Below are 16767 nucleotides of genomic sequence, written 5' to 3'. Positions count from 1 at the left end.
TAAAATTAAAAATAAATACGTTTAAATTGTCCCGCAGCCCTAATTGGGTACAAATTAGGGCTGCGGGACAATTCAATAGCTTTATTAAATAACTTTCCCTTGTGTACGGAAGTGACCGCTCTCTGTAACATATGGTCATACCCCTAACAATATTAATAACTAGCTAGTAGCTATTTATTGACGTCACCGGGAAAGTACTAAGTGACGTCTCTATATAAACAGCGATCACCAGACACGTGTCAGTGCACCTTAAAATATCGCACACAGATTTATTTTTAGTTATCTGGCGTACGTAGTAGCTATGTTTATACTTTAATTATTAATAACTGCCCTGTATAAGTAGGCACATATATTTCTGAATGAACGTAAATTGAAATAATAATCGTTTATTTTCCAAAAACAATGTAACTTTTAAGCATGTACTTACTTTCTTAAAAGTTACATTGTTACTTAAGATAAACTAGAGACCCTGATAACTAAACTGGGTTTATCGTGTGAATGTTAACATTATCAATGAAAAAAAGGATAAATACAATGTCGTCATTCCACGCGCTCTTGGACTGCAATGCCAATTGGGGTCCTTTCCTCGATGTGTGGACAGCATTGTTCATTGAATTGTTGAGGTACTCCGAGAATATTGAATGACCTTTACTTCAGTATTCGCAGAGACACAGTACAGTAGTCATTACTATATTAAATAATGTCTTGCATAATGTCTTTCGGGGGGCAGAGTACGAATCCCAGCACGCATTACTTTAGATAAGTATTATTACGAATTATATAAAGCAAAATAGTACTATTAAAGCAATTCTATATTAATGAATTTTGTAGTGACGTCACAACATGTTTATGGCGTAGCGTAGGTATCAGCCAGGTGGGCCACCGCTAACACTATACTTATTAAATATTGTCTTGCATAATGTCTTTGAGGAGGCAGAGTACGAATTCCAACACGAACCTCTTACTTTTCGGGCGTTTTTATTTATGTGCGTTTTAAGTACTTCATTAAAATATCACTTGCTTCAACGGTGAAGGAAAACATCGTGTCAAACCGGCATGCCTGAGAGTTCTGCATAATGTTAACAAACGCTTGGAGTCCACCAATCTGCACTGGGCCAGTGTGGTGAACTACGGCCAAGATTACGGAGAAGAACAAGATTTAAAAATAAATGAAAATAAATGATAGCATGGCTAGGTGCCACCAAAAATATATAGTGATACAAAATCGTTTTGCCGTGTGATGACAACAGATCAGAATACAGTTGCCACCACCCCTCTTCTAACGGAGAAGGGGCAACAGCGTCCTCTGTGCTACTACTACCAGTAGTCATTTGAAGATAATAATAATAAAGCTTTATTTACATTCCTTACAATTAAGTACCTTACTGGCTAAATATAATAGAGTTAAATACAATTTTCCTTAATCCTAAATTCTTATTTTCTATTTATAATGTTTTCTTAACTAAGTAATATATTGCCCTTATTGTACTTATACTATCTAATTTAGAACATTTATGTAAGGACCGCCAGCGGCGGTAAAAGTCCTCCACATTTTTCCATTTGGACCTGTCCCTTGCAAGAGTACTCCATGTCTTACCCGCAACTTTCGCGATGTCGTCCTCCCATCTTTTCAATGGCCTACCAGGTCTTCTCTTCCAATCCATGAGATGCCAGTTGGCAACAATTTTTGTCCATCTACTATCTTGACATCTTTGAAGGTGACCCGCCCATCTCGATTTAAGTTGCAGAATTAGCTTTATGGCGTCTCTTGCTTTGGTCTCTCGTCTTATATCAGAGCACCTAATGCGGTCATTTGAAGATACAAAATCAAAACCATGGGTTAGGCAGTGCTTATTCACATGTATGGACTGCACGCCACTGATCCTATCCCCTCCCCATTGTCAAGATAAAGTGAAGGTTACATAATTAGCAGAACCATAATCACATAACAATTTAATTAGCAATAACTTATGAAACCAGACATTGAATTCCCAGTACAATGTTACTGTACACAATAACAGACATCTCTGAATGCCGTGACAAAAATGCCGTCTGGAGTCATATTTATCGTGCATATTCCCTCGAGCAACTTCGAACACATACTTAGATTCGGGAAACCGAAAGAGTTACTGCCTATCGAGGAATCTACAGCGAAGAAATGCTATTTAGAAGTCGAACTGCGCAGTAAAAAGTCGAGAAGCATTCCTATACATTTAACACAGAGCGTCTACGGTGATAATTATAATACGGCTTTGGAAAACATAAATGAAGACGACGAATTCATAACCATGGAAAGCGTGAGTAGTATATTAAAGTGCCATTCTATACAATGTTGTGTTGGAAATATGAATATTGGGGATCTTTTTAATATTTTTTATAATCACAATACTAATAATTGCGAAACTATGTTTTTTTATATTAGGTTATTTGTTACGTTTCTCCGTTGCAAAGGTTACAAAATTGGTTTGACGAGGATCTATGTCGTCACAGATATTGCAAGAATTGCTACGAAAACTTCACGTGGAACCTGTGGTGTGGGTGAGCGATAAACAAGGCAATTATTATGAAGTGGAGTTCCCACTGCCTACGGGGGACCGATGCGAGACAATGCTACATTGCCTTACTCAACTTGGTATTGGGGTCTGCAACAAATCGATTGTCAGGTACATTTTCAATATATTTATGTAGTAAAACGGTGCCATACCTAAATAAATCCGCCTACATATGTGATCTTTTTAGTACATACGAGTATTTCCGTAAAACAGTTCTTCCACTAACATTCTACCTTTAGAGATTAAATACCATACGTAGGTTTCAAAATCCTTACTAATAAAATAAATGCGACAGTGTGTTTGTTTTTCCTTCCTTCGCGTCTTTACTAAGCAAGCAATAAACTAGATTTTTTTTCGTATATTTATTTGGAAAACAAGCCACAGGAAAACAAGCGGTTCCTACGGGATTGGTAAAAAAACGTTATAAACGTGGAAGAAGAATGAGGGCACCAGCTACTTTCCGGTTTTTATTTTGGTAGAAATCAAAGTGAGAAACCGCTTCGATTTCGGTTTTGTTAGAAAAAAAATATTTAAAAACGATAGATCTAACTGCTCTTTGACCGGTCTCTTCTAGTGTACAAGTTATACGGAGCTTAGAAAGTATGATCGCCCGCATATCGCGTCCGATCCGCTCTGTTTTGCGAGATTGAGCACTAACGGTCAATCGACTCGGTCAACGCTGACGCAAAAATATATTTCAAATTGATAACGTTCTCGAATATCGCTTAAGACGAAATTCATCACGAACAAAGCCGCTAATATTGATTTTGGTCTCATGATATATCTACCCTTTTGCGGTACCATAAAATAACCGGTTTTCAAACTTTATGCCAGTCAAGAAACCTCGCCCACAGCTTGGTTAAAACGAAACCTAATTTTTTTTCAGTGTTCTGCCCTGTAATGTCGTACACTCAGCTGCCGATTTCGAAGAAGATGATGATGATGCAATGTTGTAAGTTTTCTTATAATGCCCAAATGGATCTCACATTCTTTAACATACGAATTTAATTTTTCCAAACGTCTATCTGCTTGGCACAGGCCTCGTCTCTTACATGAGAGACGGTTTTAGAGCATAGACCAACCACGCTGCTCCAATGCGGCTAGGCTTTAACGAGTATTTTGAGTTATCATAACTGGGACCGAAGGTTTTACGTGCTCTCCGAGACAAGGTTTTTTTGTAGATAAAAAAGAAAAAAGGTACTTACCTAGCTTAGTTTAGGATTTAGAACAATATCGAATTAATAGTGGAAGTGTATGTCGATAACTTTTGTATTGAGATACGACCGGTTCCGGTTCCGGACCTTAAGCGTACTTTTTATAATACGAATTCATAATTCTTAAGATATTTTAAACTGGAGTAACGAATATGCTAATAACGTCTACCTAGAAAGAAAAATGAAGATGCTAAACGTTGGCGGAGCTTCGTGGAATCGATTAGATCAAAGCTGACAGTGAAACAAGTAGTCGACGGCGTCCGAGGCGGTGGAGAGCTATCATTTGATTATCTCACTTTAATTATAACAGCCGAGTAAGTACGTCACGTCTTTAAATCAAAGACCGGGTTTGCCCTTGGCAAGAATAGCTAGGTAGGTACGAGTATCGATCTTGATCGGCGATAAATCGTTCACAATGTCAACTTATAATGGTGCAACTCGCCAACCTGGATTTTTAGAAAATAAATGCCATTTTCCGATGTACATAATTTGCATTTATTTATTGCGTAGTTTGCAATTTAAAAGACACAAGCAAACCTGTGCACACATTGTTGGCCTTGAATTACCCAAGAATTCTACTTATTATCATCTACCTACTATAGATCAACTTTTATATCCCTACGGTTTCATGGTGAGTCGTAAACATGCTTTGAAAACCTGCCCAGAAATTATACCTAAGTAAAATGGAATCGGTAACTTTTATGTAAAAAGCTCATAACATTAAATAGATAACTAAATGTGAGCTGTTATCTGTGAAAGTAAAAAGATTATTAACAACAAACACACATAAACTCTTAAGTCAAACGCACAAAAAATTTTTTGCGAATAAATAAGACGTCATGATGTCATAAATATTTCACAGTACTTATATTTTTGAAATATTCGTTGCTGTAGTAGCGACGTTTATCATGCAGACATGTGTGGAATTCATTATTGTTCCTAACATATTTCTTAATGGCTTATATACATGCCATGTATTCGCCCTGGGAGTAAAGGGTTCAAAACTTAACGATTTATGTAGCTGCAATGAGGCTTTTCAGTCTGTAACTTTTTATCTATAAGTGAAAGTAACTGAGACTGGTCTAATAGTACATATATTTAAGATTTAAAATACCCCCGACTTTAAATATTTTGTACAGTATTCTGTACAAAGTGAAGCCCTTTCATTAGATACCCATGTTGAGGGAGTTATGAAAAAATAATGTTATTCATAATTTTGTGGAGGCGGCCATCTTTAATTTAAACTTTTCATACTATATAGTATAAAAGTCAAGCCCTTTTGATTTGTTACCAATATTAACGAAATTGTGGTAAAATATGTAAACAACCAATTAGTGACAGCAGCCATCTTGTGGACCGGCCATCTTCATCAAATATAGATAAGAAAACTTTAATTTACCATTCAAACAAATAAAACGAAATCGAAATCGGTTCATCCGTTCGGTCGCTACGATGCCACGGATACACATACACACACACACACACACACACACACACACATACACACACATACACACACACGCACACACCAAACAAGTCAAACTTATAACACTCCGTCGTTTTTACGTCGGGGGTTTAAAACTTATTTTTCGGGAGACGCTAGTGGCCAATTATCTAACGCCCTGGAGGTAGATGATATGATCTAAGGTGATCAAATTATTACTAAGAATAGCAAAATATTTTTAAACATAGAGGACTAAAGTTTAATTACATAATAAAATACCTACTAAAACAAGATGTAATGGTTCTATCTTGGTTCAAACTAGTATTTAACTCTTGTATATTATCCGTAATCTTATTTTTGTAACCATTTTGTATAGTTCCCTAGCAGCTTTAGGACTGGTAGAGAATAATGCGTCAAACATCGTGGCAGCCATGTTAGTATCGCCTTTAATGGGTCCTGTGATGTCGATAACCTTCGGGACAATCATCGCTGATAGGAGTCTGGTACGGAGCGGCTTTGAGAGCCTGATCCTGGGGATGTTCCTATCGTTATTGTTCGGATTTATATTTGGACTTATCTTGGGAACCACTGAAATGCCTTGGGGCTTTGGCGACTGGCCTACTGAAGAAATGAAATCAAGGTTAGTAAATTAAATACCTTAAAATTATATTACCTACGCACAGTCATACTTACCAAGCTGAAGTTGAGTGACCATTATCATCATCATCAAGTCAACCGATTGTCAAAGTCAAAGTCAAATATTTCTTAATCCAAATAGGCATAAAAATGGCACTTTTGATGCGTTGATAACTTAAAAAATGGCAATCACTACATTCGTAAACTTAAAACTAAAACTACGAGGATTTCAAGCGCGCCCTGGTCTAAGAAGAATAAGCTTTCGCTTAGTACAAACTTTGATTTTTTATTGTCCAATGCTGGACATAGGTCTTCCCAGCGAATCCCTTCTACTCGTTTGATGAAGTCTGTCCACTAGAAGGTTTTTACTAACGCTTCGATTGCCAATAAAGCCACTTTGAAAAGATATAATAATTATAGTTTTGGTGTGTTGTAAATTTCAAGGTAATCTCGAATGTTAGTCCGTGCAGTTTTTTGTAATTTCAAAGTGTTCGTTAAAACAGGATACCAATACTTGAACCCCAATCATAAAGATAGGTAGGTACCTTGTACATACCTACCTGAAAACATACCGTAAAAAGCAACACTTTTCTTTCACAGATTTACACAGATTTAAGAACATAAATAATCGGATAGAAGCAGGTGTTACTTTGCGGAAATCCATGGTTATATACCATGGATTTCCGCAAAGTAACACCTGCTTCTATCATCAGGAGATGTTTGATGAGCATCCTCAGGAGATGTTGACTTTACAATGAATAATTGTAAAGTCAACATCTCCTGAGGATGCTCCGGTTCCGGCGCGAAACGTGCGTAGAGGGTACATTGACGAAGATCTGTTCTGAAGGATTGAAGAAATTATTAAACACCATACAGATTTTACTGCTTTTCGCGGAGTATAGCAAATTAAGCTTAATTTTCATAATTACATAAAGAACCCTCATTCAGCCATTATTCCATGCAGTATAATGTGTCCAAAAAAAGAGCAGAGGCAGAACAGACAGAGAAATTTTCCAATTTCCTCATTTTATGATACGTTCAGAACATTAGGGGTAAGATACTGTTCTGAACGTTTATCATATTCAAATATTAGTCGTGTACACGGATTCTGAATATTCTTAATTCGGTGTTTTTTTTGTTAGTTAGGTAGGTAGGTAGGTAAGGTATAGCGACGATATTCATTACTTCAATTCAGCTGAAAAATTCCACCCTAATGATTCCTTACTTAAGAAACTTCGTCTTGGAAATAAAGGCATTCAAATTGAGGGTAATTCATAAAGGTCACTCAGGCGTAACGACTCGCGATACTTTCAGAGGAAACGTCCGCTCGTTATGGATGGGAGTGCTTTGGGCCCTGACCTCGGGGACGGGCGTGGCGCTTGCTCTTTTGCAAGGCAGTGCCGGACCTCTGATAGGCATCGCTATTTCTGCCTCTTTGCTACCACCGGTTGTGAACTGCGTGAGTACAGATGATTCTATGTTAACTGAGTTTTCCGATGATTGTGGTTACGGAAGACCGGAACCTGGAACCACACTCATTTATGGCTATAAATAAATAAATAAATAAATATACTACCACATTACACAGATCGCCTCATAGCCCCAAAGTAGCGTAGCTTGTGTTATGGGTACTAAGATAGCTGATGAATATTTCTATTAATATAATACACATAATTACTTATAATATATAGATAAACACCCAAACACTGAAAAACATATATGTTCATCACACAAACATTTTCCAGTTGTGGGAATCGGCCAAGGCTCAGAAAGCAGGTTCGCTGCCCACTGCGCCAGTCGGCTGTCATCATATGTCATTTATGGCTATGTATCTTAATCGTGGTTATGTATCTTTATGGTTAAATCTATTGTTATGTGTTTACTTTTCGTATTTTTTTTGTACAGCCTTTTTTTTTTGTACTGTAACTTTTCAGTAGTTTTGTGATAGGTTGCCTGGTAAAGATCGCTTGTACCTAACTGCCTAATATTCGTAATTTCATCCTTATTAAACTCTTTATTATGTCTTGGTGCACATTAAAGTGTTTTAAATAAATAATAATAAACATCGTGTTATTATTATTTATTTAATACACTTTACTGTGTATATATTCCCCTCCTTTTCCCGTGGGTGTCGTACTAGGCGACTAAGGAAATATAATAGATGAGAGAACGGGTAGCAGCTTCCTCTATGCTACTAATACCATCTACTGCGATCACCAACTCATCTTGCCCAGCGTGGTGATTATGGGCAAACCCTCCCTCGTTGGCAGAGGCCTTTAGTCTAACCGTGGAATGTTAATAGGCCATTAATTGATTGATTGAAGGAAACAAAACGATATTATAGATGCGAACTAAAAGTTTCGCGAGTTAGAAATATAATGAATGCAGTCTAATAATACATCAAGTGTCATCACTATGGCATTAATATTTTGATGAAATTGTTTATTTCAGTGTTGAGCAGGATTTTAAGTAGGTAGCTATTATTTTGTTTAGTTATGACGTTTAATAAAAACAGTTTGCAAGAATCGGATACACTACGATTAATCGCCATTTTAGTATCTTGCTTAGGCAGGCAAGGTTTTTACGTAAGGAGTAAAGCGAGTCCTCTATTTCCTTAGTCATTGTAGTATGCGAACTAAAAGTTTCGGGAGTTGAGTTGGGTGTCCTTATCTCAAATGTGAGGGAAGAATTTATACACACTGGTCCAATAGGGGTTTGTGGAGTGAGTGTATTTAGTCCCGTTGCATTGTCCCCGTTGCCCAGGAGTTTGATAAACATTTTCAACGATTTAGTTAGTTTTTCTTTAAAATATTTTAGTAAGTAATATTATTTATTTATTTAACTTTTTATTTGTACACCACTATGAAGTTAGGAAAACAAAAAAACTATAGAAATACAAAGACAGAAGTAGAATAGGCGGCCTTATCGCTTAGTAGCGATCTCTGCCAGGCAACCTTTGGATTAGGACAAGATGAGCGAGAGCGGACAGGTGGTGTAAAATTATTATAAACCTACATTCAAATAGCTGAATACAAATACATAAACAAAATTGCACAAATAAGAAAAATATAATAATTAAATATAAAAAAATAAACTAATATACATTCTTCTTCTTCTTCTTCTTAATATATACTCAATCATACATAAATACTTAAGAACATATTAATATGGAATATTCAACTGTATAAATAATTATCTATTATTTGTACTGCTTGATATTCCTTGATAACTTAGAATATAGAATAACTTTATTGAAACAAAACACAAAGAAAAACAAAAGTACATAGTACATAGTATATTTTACAGTGTAACTTACCTTTAAATCTTGGGCCTATACAACCCTTTCTTTGATGAACGACAAACGAGCATGTAGGTATAATTAATTATAATATTACGAAGACATACTTAAGACATTGTTCCCGTTCTTCTGCAGGGTTTATACTGGGCGTTGGCTTGTATATGGCTGTTGTATCCAGGCGTGAAAGTACCCCACATCAAAGGGGAGCCGTATTTCGGAAATTCGTCTTATGTGCCGCTTTACCACCCGTACTTACCCATTGAGTTTGCTGTTAATGGTAAGCTTTCTACAGACAATCGTTTTATAATTTTTACTGTGGAACATTTCAAATTTTTATAAATTTAAAATTGGAATCTGTTACTCTCTTTCCTTCTAGATGGCGCTACGGTCATTATAAGACTGATGTAAAAAGACATAAACTAATAGCAGTAGCTAAGTTGGTTAAGGCGCCTCAAGCCGCGATTGCCGGTTCCGAATTTTAAAATTTATAAAAATTGATAATTCCTCCAAAAATACAAAAAAAAAAATTAAAGTTTTACCTACTGAGATTGGTCGATTTAATGAGTTATACAGTTAGAGGTTGTACAAAAACTGCAAGGCGGATTTATTTAGAAGCTAGGTCCCTTTTACTGTGTTTTTTCAAACAACCCTTAGGATGTAGAATAAAATATCTATTAGGTAATTACTGTTACTCATTGAAGGCGGACGAAATGATGTCTCAGAAAATCGAAAAATTTTAAGTGATCTTTATGATCGATCGTTTACACAGAGGTTAGCCATACCGGAGGCACCTTAAATCAACGATTTTTTTTTCTTCACCTTTCTGCTAACTGCGAGCAGAACTAGTAGTAAGTAGTAGAGCTTTTTGTGGCAGAGCTTGTCCGGGGAAGTTTTACCGCCATGCTTATTTCTGCCGCTAAGCAGCATTACATTCACATGAGGCTTAACAACTAAGGCCTACAAAGGTCCCACAAGGACGTGGCCTTGCATGCCCTGCGAAGTTTTACTCGGGTTGTATGCGACGGTTTTGCCCATCAGGAGAACCATCTGCTTGGTCCATCAATCAGTGGCGTGCACAGCATATATGCATAAAAGCACTGCATAACCTACCATTAGAGCCTATAAGGGTTTTGGAAACAATAGAAACAAACAATACTATACCGATTCATGACTAATCAGCAGCGGTGTCAGTGTATTTCATAAGTATAATAGAACATTGCTTCACCGAAAGATTTTGTAAAACCCATAGTGTTTATTTTTCGTTGTTATATATTGTTGCTTTTTTAATGCATACCCTGGTCAAAAACCCTTTGCTCGGCCCTGCCATCAATTATTACTATTAAAAAAAGCAAAGTTTCCAAGGTTTGTATTATATTTGTTATTCTAACACATAATTTTTCTTTTATGAATGTAGTTACAATTAATTGCTGGTGTGTCTTATGAATAAATAAATAAATAAGGTTCGTAAACCTTCGGTTAGGCTTTAAAGGACCTTAGCTACCCTTACTGTCTGAGAGGGGGTCAAGTTGTCCTGATCTCCTTCTGAGCGTAGTAGCCCTAGTTGGAGCGTTTGGTAGACGACTGGGAAGTACACACCGGGTTACCCGGACGTCTACTAAAGCCAACGAGAGGGATATGCCGTAGTGGTTTTTAGTTTGGGTAAACGGGTCCCACATAATCTCTGTATAGGTACAGAGGTTCCTCTGTCCTTTTGAGCAGTAGGCTGCCCAAAAGGACAGAGGTAGCCAAAAAGCTTTACCACCAAGACAAAAAAAAAGGCTTTAATGGACCTTAAGAGTCAATAGTTACAACTTAACAAGCCTAGGAGATTTTACTGTAAAATTCTGTGTCAACGATTTTCACCCGACTGACAAAGGTTATTGTATTAAATAATCTTTATACGTGTAGGTACTTACATACCTAGTAGTAATCTTAATATATATAAATCTCCTGTCACGATGTTTGTCCGCGATGGATTCCTAAACTACTTAACCGATTTTAAATTAAATTGGCACACCGTCAGCAGTCTGCTCCAACTTAAGAGATAGGATAGCTTATATCTTTAATTATAGTCGCAATTTTATTTTATTGCAAATTATTTGTCTTTAATTAATTGACAGTCACATGTTATACATATATATACTACTATACTCATTTAAAGCTTAACGATACTGAATACTTTAAAAACAAAATCAAACGCAGACGAAGTCGCGGGCAACAGCTAGTTAGTATATATAGAAGAGCTACGTCGTCCTTGTTGGGTCGATTTTGATTAATGGGATGACACGATTAATGTAACACAGGGCAGTGCCATCGGCTAAAAAGCATTAAAAAAAATATAAGGCAAATTCAATGGACTCTAGAAATAATAATGGGTATTTAAAAGCCCCGCAAGCGGAAGAGTGGGTTTTTTTGTTAGTTATTAATAATGTTTTTATATATATATATATATATATATATATATATATAATTATAATCATATTAATACAATACATATACCTATACCTATATATAATTTAATAACACTACCGAAAATTAAAAAAAAAAATTATGTAAATAAATGATAGAGAATAAAAAAAAACTCTTCCCACAGGCATAGTGAGCTGCTGTCTTACTATCGTTAACGTGATATGCATCTTTATAACGGCAATCATGTTCCTGAAAATCAAAGAAGTGGCTGCTCCGTACACGTCTACGCCTGATCTGAGAAGGTTCTGGGAGCAGGACATCAAAGTCGTTCGAGAAGCCAATCGCGCCACCTTGCAGCAGGCCGAAGACGACGAGCGTGCTGAGTATATTTAAATTTTATAAATTTAGAATGCATTTAGACTTTTTCGGAACCGACAGGATTTGAACCTGCGGCTCGCTGGCAATCGCGGACTGAGCGCAAGTGTTGGTAAAAACACAAATTAATATAGAGCGGTTCCGAAACCAGAAGACTCAGGTTCGAATCCAGATAATTCTATTTACTCCCCTTTTTTTTTCAAGAAACCAGAAGAACCTGGTTCGCGTCCAGATGATTAGTTTTTTTCTTTTTATTGCTAGGTATTTTTTTAAGGTCATTCTGGTTCTATAATAAATGCGAAAATGTGTCTTTGCTTGGTTGGTTTTGATGGTGACCTATGTACGGCCCGACAACTGCAGCGATTTTAATAAAATGCATTAAATATACAGCATCGTTCTGTGGATGGGCATGTACATTTTATCCCAGAAAGTTGCCCCTGGAACCGTTCTCCAGAATTAAAAAAAAGAAAGCCTTATGTACGGCGGCGAAGCAGTTCAAATCAATTTTGACGAAATTTTTCATAGACATATAGCTTTGAAAACGTTGGAAACGGTTTAAAAAAAATTTACTTCGTTATTTAAATTCAAATTCATTCATTTCATATAGATAGCTTCGAGATACCTACTTATTAGCAGAGGCAATAAACAGTTCCCTCTGAAAACATACGTGGATGGACTCGCGATCAATCGATTGAATCGATTATGAATGATTGTGTTCCCTCATCCTAAAAATTGATAATTTACATCTTCAATAAGGGTGAAAATAGATGTAGGTTCATTTATACTTATCAAACTACTTACGTTAATTTAACAGGGTCAAAGACGCTGATAATCGGCACTTTTTTTGCAATATCTAATATCTAGGCCTACTTATCCAAAGGGGTCTGATTTCCATCTACGTGGACCGACGGGAAATTGCCTTTCAACCGGATGTGGCCGATAGTCGGTCGACGTGAAATGACCTCCTGCTCGGGAATAAGTGACATAAGAGGTCTGGCTAACTTTTTTAGTCAAGTAAATCGAACATTTATAGGCAATATCTTTTATGGTATTTGACAAGTTTGTCCTTACATTCATGAAAACATATTATTTAAAATGTGTAAGGTTGCACTTGCGCTCTATTTAATGCTTTAGATTCATCACAAAATAGCTAATGGAACGGTTTATGCTCATCTTTTATGAAAATTAGTGGGTTTTGGCTGAAATTTTTCTAGATGAAATACCGTAGAAACAAAAGCTTCAAAAAATGGCCGCTAAGAGGCCTGATAGGATAGCTCAAGAGTCAAACATAGAGCTACGAAAATGGCTAGGAGTATCCCTAATCCCAATGTGATCCAATCAAAGGTATTAAAATAGCTCAGTTAGTCGCAAAACTGAATTGGCGTCACAGACATAGTTCCGAACTACGTTAGAGTCTCAAAGTCTTGGAGCAGCGACTCTACACCGGAAAGTAAGTGACTCCTTACTAGATGGACAGACGATCGAGAGTTGCAGGTATTCAGTAGTTATAGAAGCAATACAAAACCAAGGAGTTGGTAAAAAAAATCCTACAATGTCCAGCAGTGGATGTCCAAGAAGATTCGTAACGATGTATGACGCAAAATATATAGGCGATAATGTAAACGATGTTTACGCTTGCCAAGTGCACCCTTTTAGGACTTGAAGCGGTAATACATACCGATACCTACTACAATAATGGACATTGTACCTAAGTGCTGTCCATTTTTTTTTAAAGTTGCCATGTTCTCCAAGGTATGTAGTTACTAATCCCTGAGGTGTGCACATTTTTTTACGTAACTACGTATTGTGTATCATCATCATCATCATCATATAAACCGAATACCACAATGAGAAGTCATTGTGGGAGGAGACCCGTGCTCTGTAGTTAAGTAGGGTTAAGGCCGTAGTCCACCACGCTGGCCTCAACAAACCTTTAAAAAACATTACGGAGAACTCTCGGGCATGCAGGTTTCGTCATGATGTTTTTACTTTACCGTTGAAGCTAGTGATGTTTCAATTGCAACTTAGAAAAGTTAGAGGTGCGGTGGGATCCGGTCTCGGTCTCCGATGTGAAGTCGAAGTCCTGCCCTCTGGACTATCACCGCTTCACATATATATTGCGCGTATTGTGTACCTATATCGCGTTAAAATTATGTGCCTGAGAACTTCTACCTCAAATTGTTAACTTCTAGGTTAGTCTTGGAGGATTTAAATCAGAACGATGATGAAGAAGTCAAAGAACGCTTGGAAGCTGCTGTACAAGAGGCCCTCGACGACGAGACTTACAGAAAAGTCAAGAGAATGAGTTACCAAAGTCACACTGCTGATGAGGTACAATACTAATCATAAGACAGTAGATTTTAGGAAAATGGGTTAGAGAAGGCCCCACAAGCACAAGCACAAGCATTCTCATAAAGAAGAAATTGATAAACACTTTACTTTTTTTTTGAGTGGACAACATTGGTGAGAGACTGAGAGTGGAGTTCACCAATTTTGTCCACTCACCAATGTTAGCACCTGTTGGTTATATTAGTAAGCCAGATAGAATGAATGATGCCTTAAATCTCCGAGGCACATACTAACTTATAGCTCCGGACTGGTCTATGTACCAGAAACAACCTACAGTGAATTTCTTGACAAGGAAACCTAATTCTTAACATTTATTGGCCCGCACCGGAAATCGAACCAGGACTGATTGATTTATAGTCAAAAATGCTCACAACTACGCCAACGAGGCAGTTAGTACCTCAGCAAGGCTAGCATGAGCAGGAGTTTATCTTCTCGCACAGTTTTACTGCTCAGTTTAACTTATGTTACTTCGCACTCTATGAAAATTGACACACGAGTAACAATAGTATCAATTTTTTTTACACTTCAGGTCTACAAGTTAGACCTTAACTGCAATCTCACCTGTTGGTAAGATGGTAGCTGGCTAACCTGGTATAGAAAGTATGATTGTCATACCCTTAATCGATTTCTACATCGCACCGGAACACTAAATCGCTTGTCGGTAGGGTGTTAACTAGCCACGGCGAAAGCCTCCCACCAGACCAAACCAGTGAAAATTCAGAAATGCTACGTGAAGTAATAAACGGTGAAAACTTCTACTATTCCCTTTGGCCGTGCTTTGGCATGTGGACACATTAATGTTGTCCTTTGTCTGGGGATATAATCGGGAGTTTTTTTTTTCTCCTGCTAGCCGTGCTGTAATACATATACAGAATACAAAATTCACTCTTAGGAGAGAAAGGACATATTACCCTTGACTTATATACCTACCTTCAAACCCTCCCGAGACTAAACGATTTTTACCAGGTTATCCGCACAATCGGGCTACAGCCCCGATCTCCTGGGTCGATTCGATCCAGCCTCGTCGCATCCGGCAGAGCCACGCCTCAGAGGCAAGGCTCTAACATGAACGACATCGCTGCTTTGGACAAACTGCTGACGTCGCTACTTGGTCTCCAACACAAGAGGACCAGGTCCTTTAGGTAGGTAGGAAATATACTTGGTGTAGCAACCCGAGACTGGTTTATCATTGTCATCTTTACAACCAATAAACGTCAAGTTCTAGAGCGATTGTTAAACTTTGCTTTATTACTGATACCCGTTTGATGTGATATCTGATATATGAACCTATACACTGCTTATGTTTTAGTTATTCTGATGTAACTTTAATGTCCCCGTAACAAAGTGTAGCAGAGACGGCGGGATTCCAATAAATTTAATAAATTTTTATTCCGGCTCCTTCGTCTGTCAGTATGATTTGAAAAAAATATTAAAACGCAACCCGATGTTGCCATTTTCTTTATTGCTTAGGGTTGAACTCTTATATGAAAGTTAAACTTCTAATCTCTATGTATGCTGTGCCTTTATAACGAAGCTGTGAAAGCTTGTAAAATTTTTATGGGTGCAAATTCATCAATCTTCTATAATGTAATCTCGTATTTTGACATTAAATAATCAAAACTCAAAATTCAAATTTCAAAATTCATTTATTTCAAGTAGGCCTAATATAAGCACTTTTGAAACGTGAAGTCTGTTTGTAGTGACTCTAACACCGGTTCGGTAGGCAGATTCTACCGAGAAGAAGCCGGCGAGAAACTCAGCAGTTTCTCTTTTCCAACATCAACAATTTACATTTTACATTTTAACATTGATTTTTCTATCGTGTGAGAGATGAAAGCGGAGCCGGATGCTTCCAAGCAACCTTGTCATTAAGAAATTCATCAGTTGTATAGTAACCTCGCTGTAATAAATGTGTTTTAACATATTCTTTAAATTTATGCATTGGTAGGTCGAAAATTACCTCCATTAATCATGTTCCAGATCTCATTTTGGCACCCCAAGAGCTAGTCGGTTACCCACTTTAAACGAACTCGGCAGGAATAGGCGGTCAGAGTCGTGGCCGGAGAAAATATTTGAAGAATCTATCGTTCGCAACGTCCTCAACAGTGTGAGAGCCAGCAAGAGGAGCTCCGCTGTTGAAGAACCGTTTCTGACCCCTCAGTGAAATTTAAGAATCTATAATCTATAGAATCATCTAGCCCCGAAGTAAGCGCCACTTGTGTTATGGGTGCTAAGATAGCTGATGAATATTTTTATGAATAGCCTAGGTAGCTATGCTACTTTTAAATAAAATAGCCTTTTAACGGTTAAGAAAAATTAAATTCGGTTTTATAGCTTCAAAGTTTATCGATAACAAATTGATAACAAACAAACAAACAAATCTTTCCGCAATATAAAATTACGTAGGATAGATATAGTTAGCGATAAAACAAAAGAAATCAAACACATTTTTGGTAACAAATTACACAATAATTTATAATTACTTAGTGC

The 16767-nt window shown here is 37.1% G+C and overlaps 1 protein-coding gene across 1 annotated transcript; it reads left to right on the top strand.

The window, feature by feature from the left end:
* The first annotated feature begins 2016 nt into the window (after positions 1 to 2016).
* Positions 2017 to 16766, top strand: LOC120630427. The gene is made up of 11 exons (XM_039899655.1): positions 2017 to 2297; positions 2491 to 2663; positions 3439 to 3504; positions 3940 to 4080; positions 5587 to 5850; positions 7161 to 7305; positions 9280 to 9421; positions 11738 to 11936; positions 14121 to 14259; positions 15244 to 15419; positions 16258 to 16766. The coding sequence occupies exons 1-11, from the start codon at positions 2046 to 2048 to the stop codon at positions 16439 to 16441; spliced, it is 1881 nt and encodes a 626-aa protein (XP_039755589.1). The 5' UTR covers positions 2017 to 2045; the 3' UTR covers positions 16442 to 16766.
* Position 16767: the final 1 nt, after the last annotated feature.

This window comes from Pararge aegeria, chromosome 16, assembly GCF_905163445.1.
Source record: "Pararge aegeria chromosome 16, ilParAegt1.1, whole genome shotgun sequence".
NCBI classification, from domain to species: Eukaryota; Metazoa; Arthropoda; class Insecta; order Lepidoptera; family Nymphalidae; genus Pararge; species Pararge aegeria.
This window is presented reverse-complemented; position numbering and strand designations above follow the sequence as displayed.

What these genes read in the sequence shown, in the direction of transcription:
- LOC120630427 (XM_039899655.1), top strand. Translation starts at nt 2,046, where the DNA reads ATGCCGTCTGGAGTCATATTTATCGTGCATATTCCCTCGAGCAACTTC. An exon ending in TACCACCGGTTGTGAACTGC is followed by an intron (nt 7,306 to 9,279) that starts GTGAGTACAGAT and finishes GTTCTTCTGCAG; the next exon opens with GGTTTATACTGGGCGTTGGC. An exon ending in CATTGAGTTTGCTGTTAATG is followed by an intron (nt 9,422 to 11,737) that starts GTAAGCTTTCTA and finishes CTCTTCCCACAG; the next exon opens with GCATAGTGAGCTGCTGTCTT.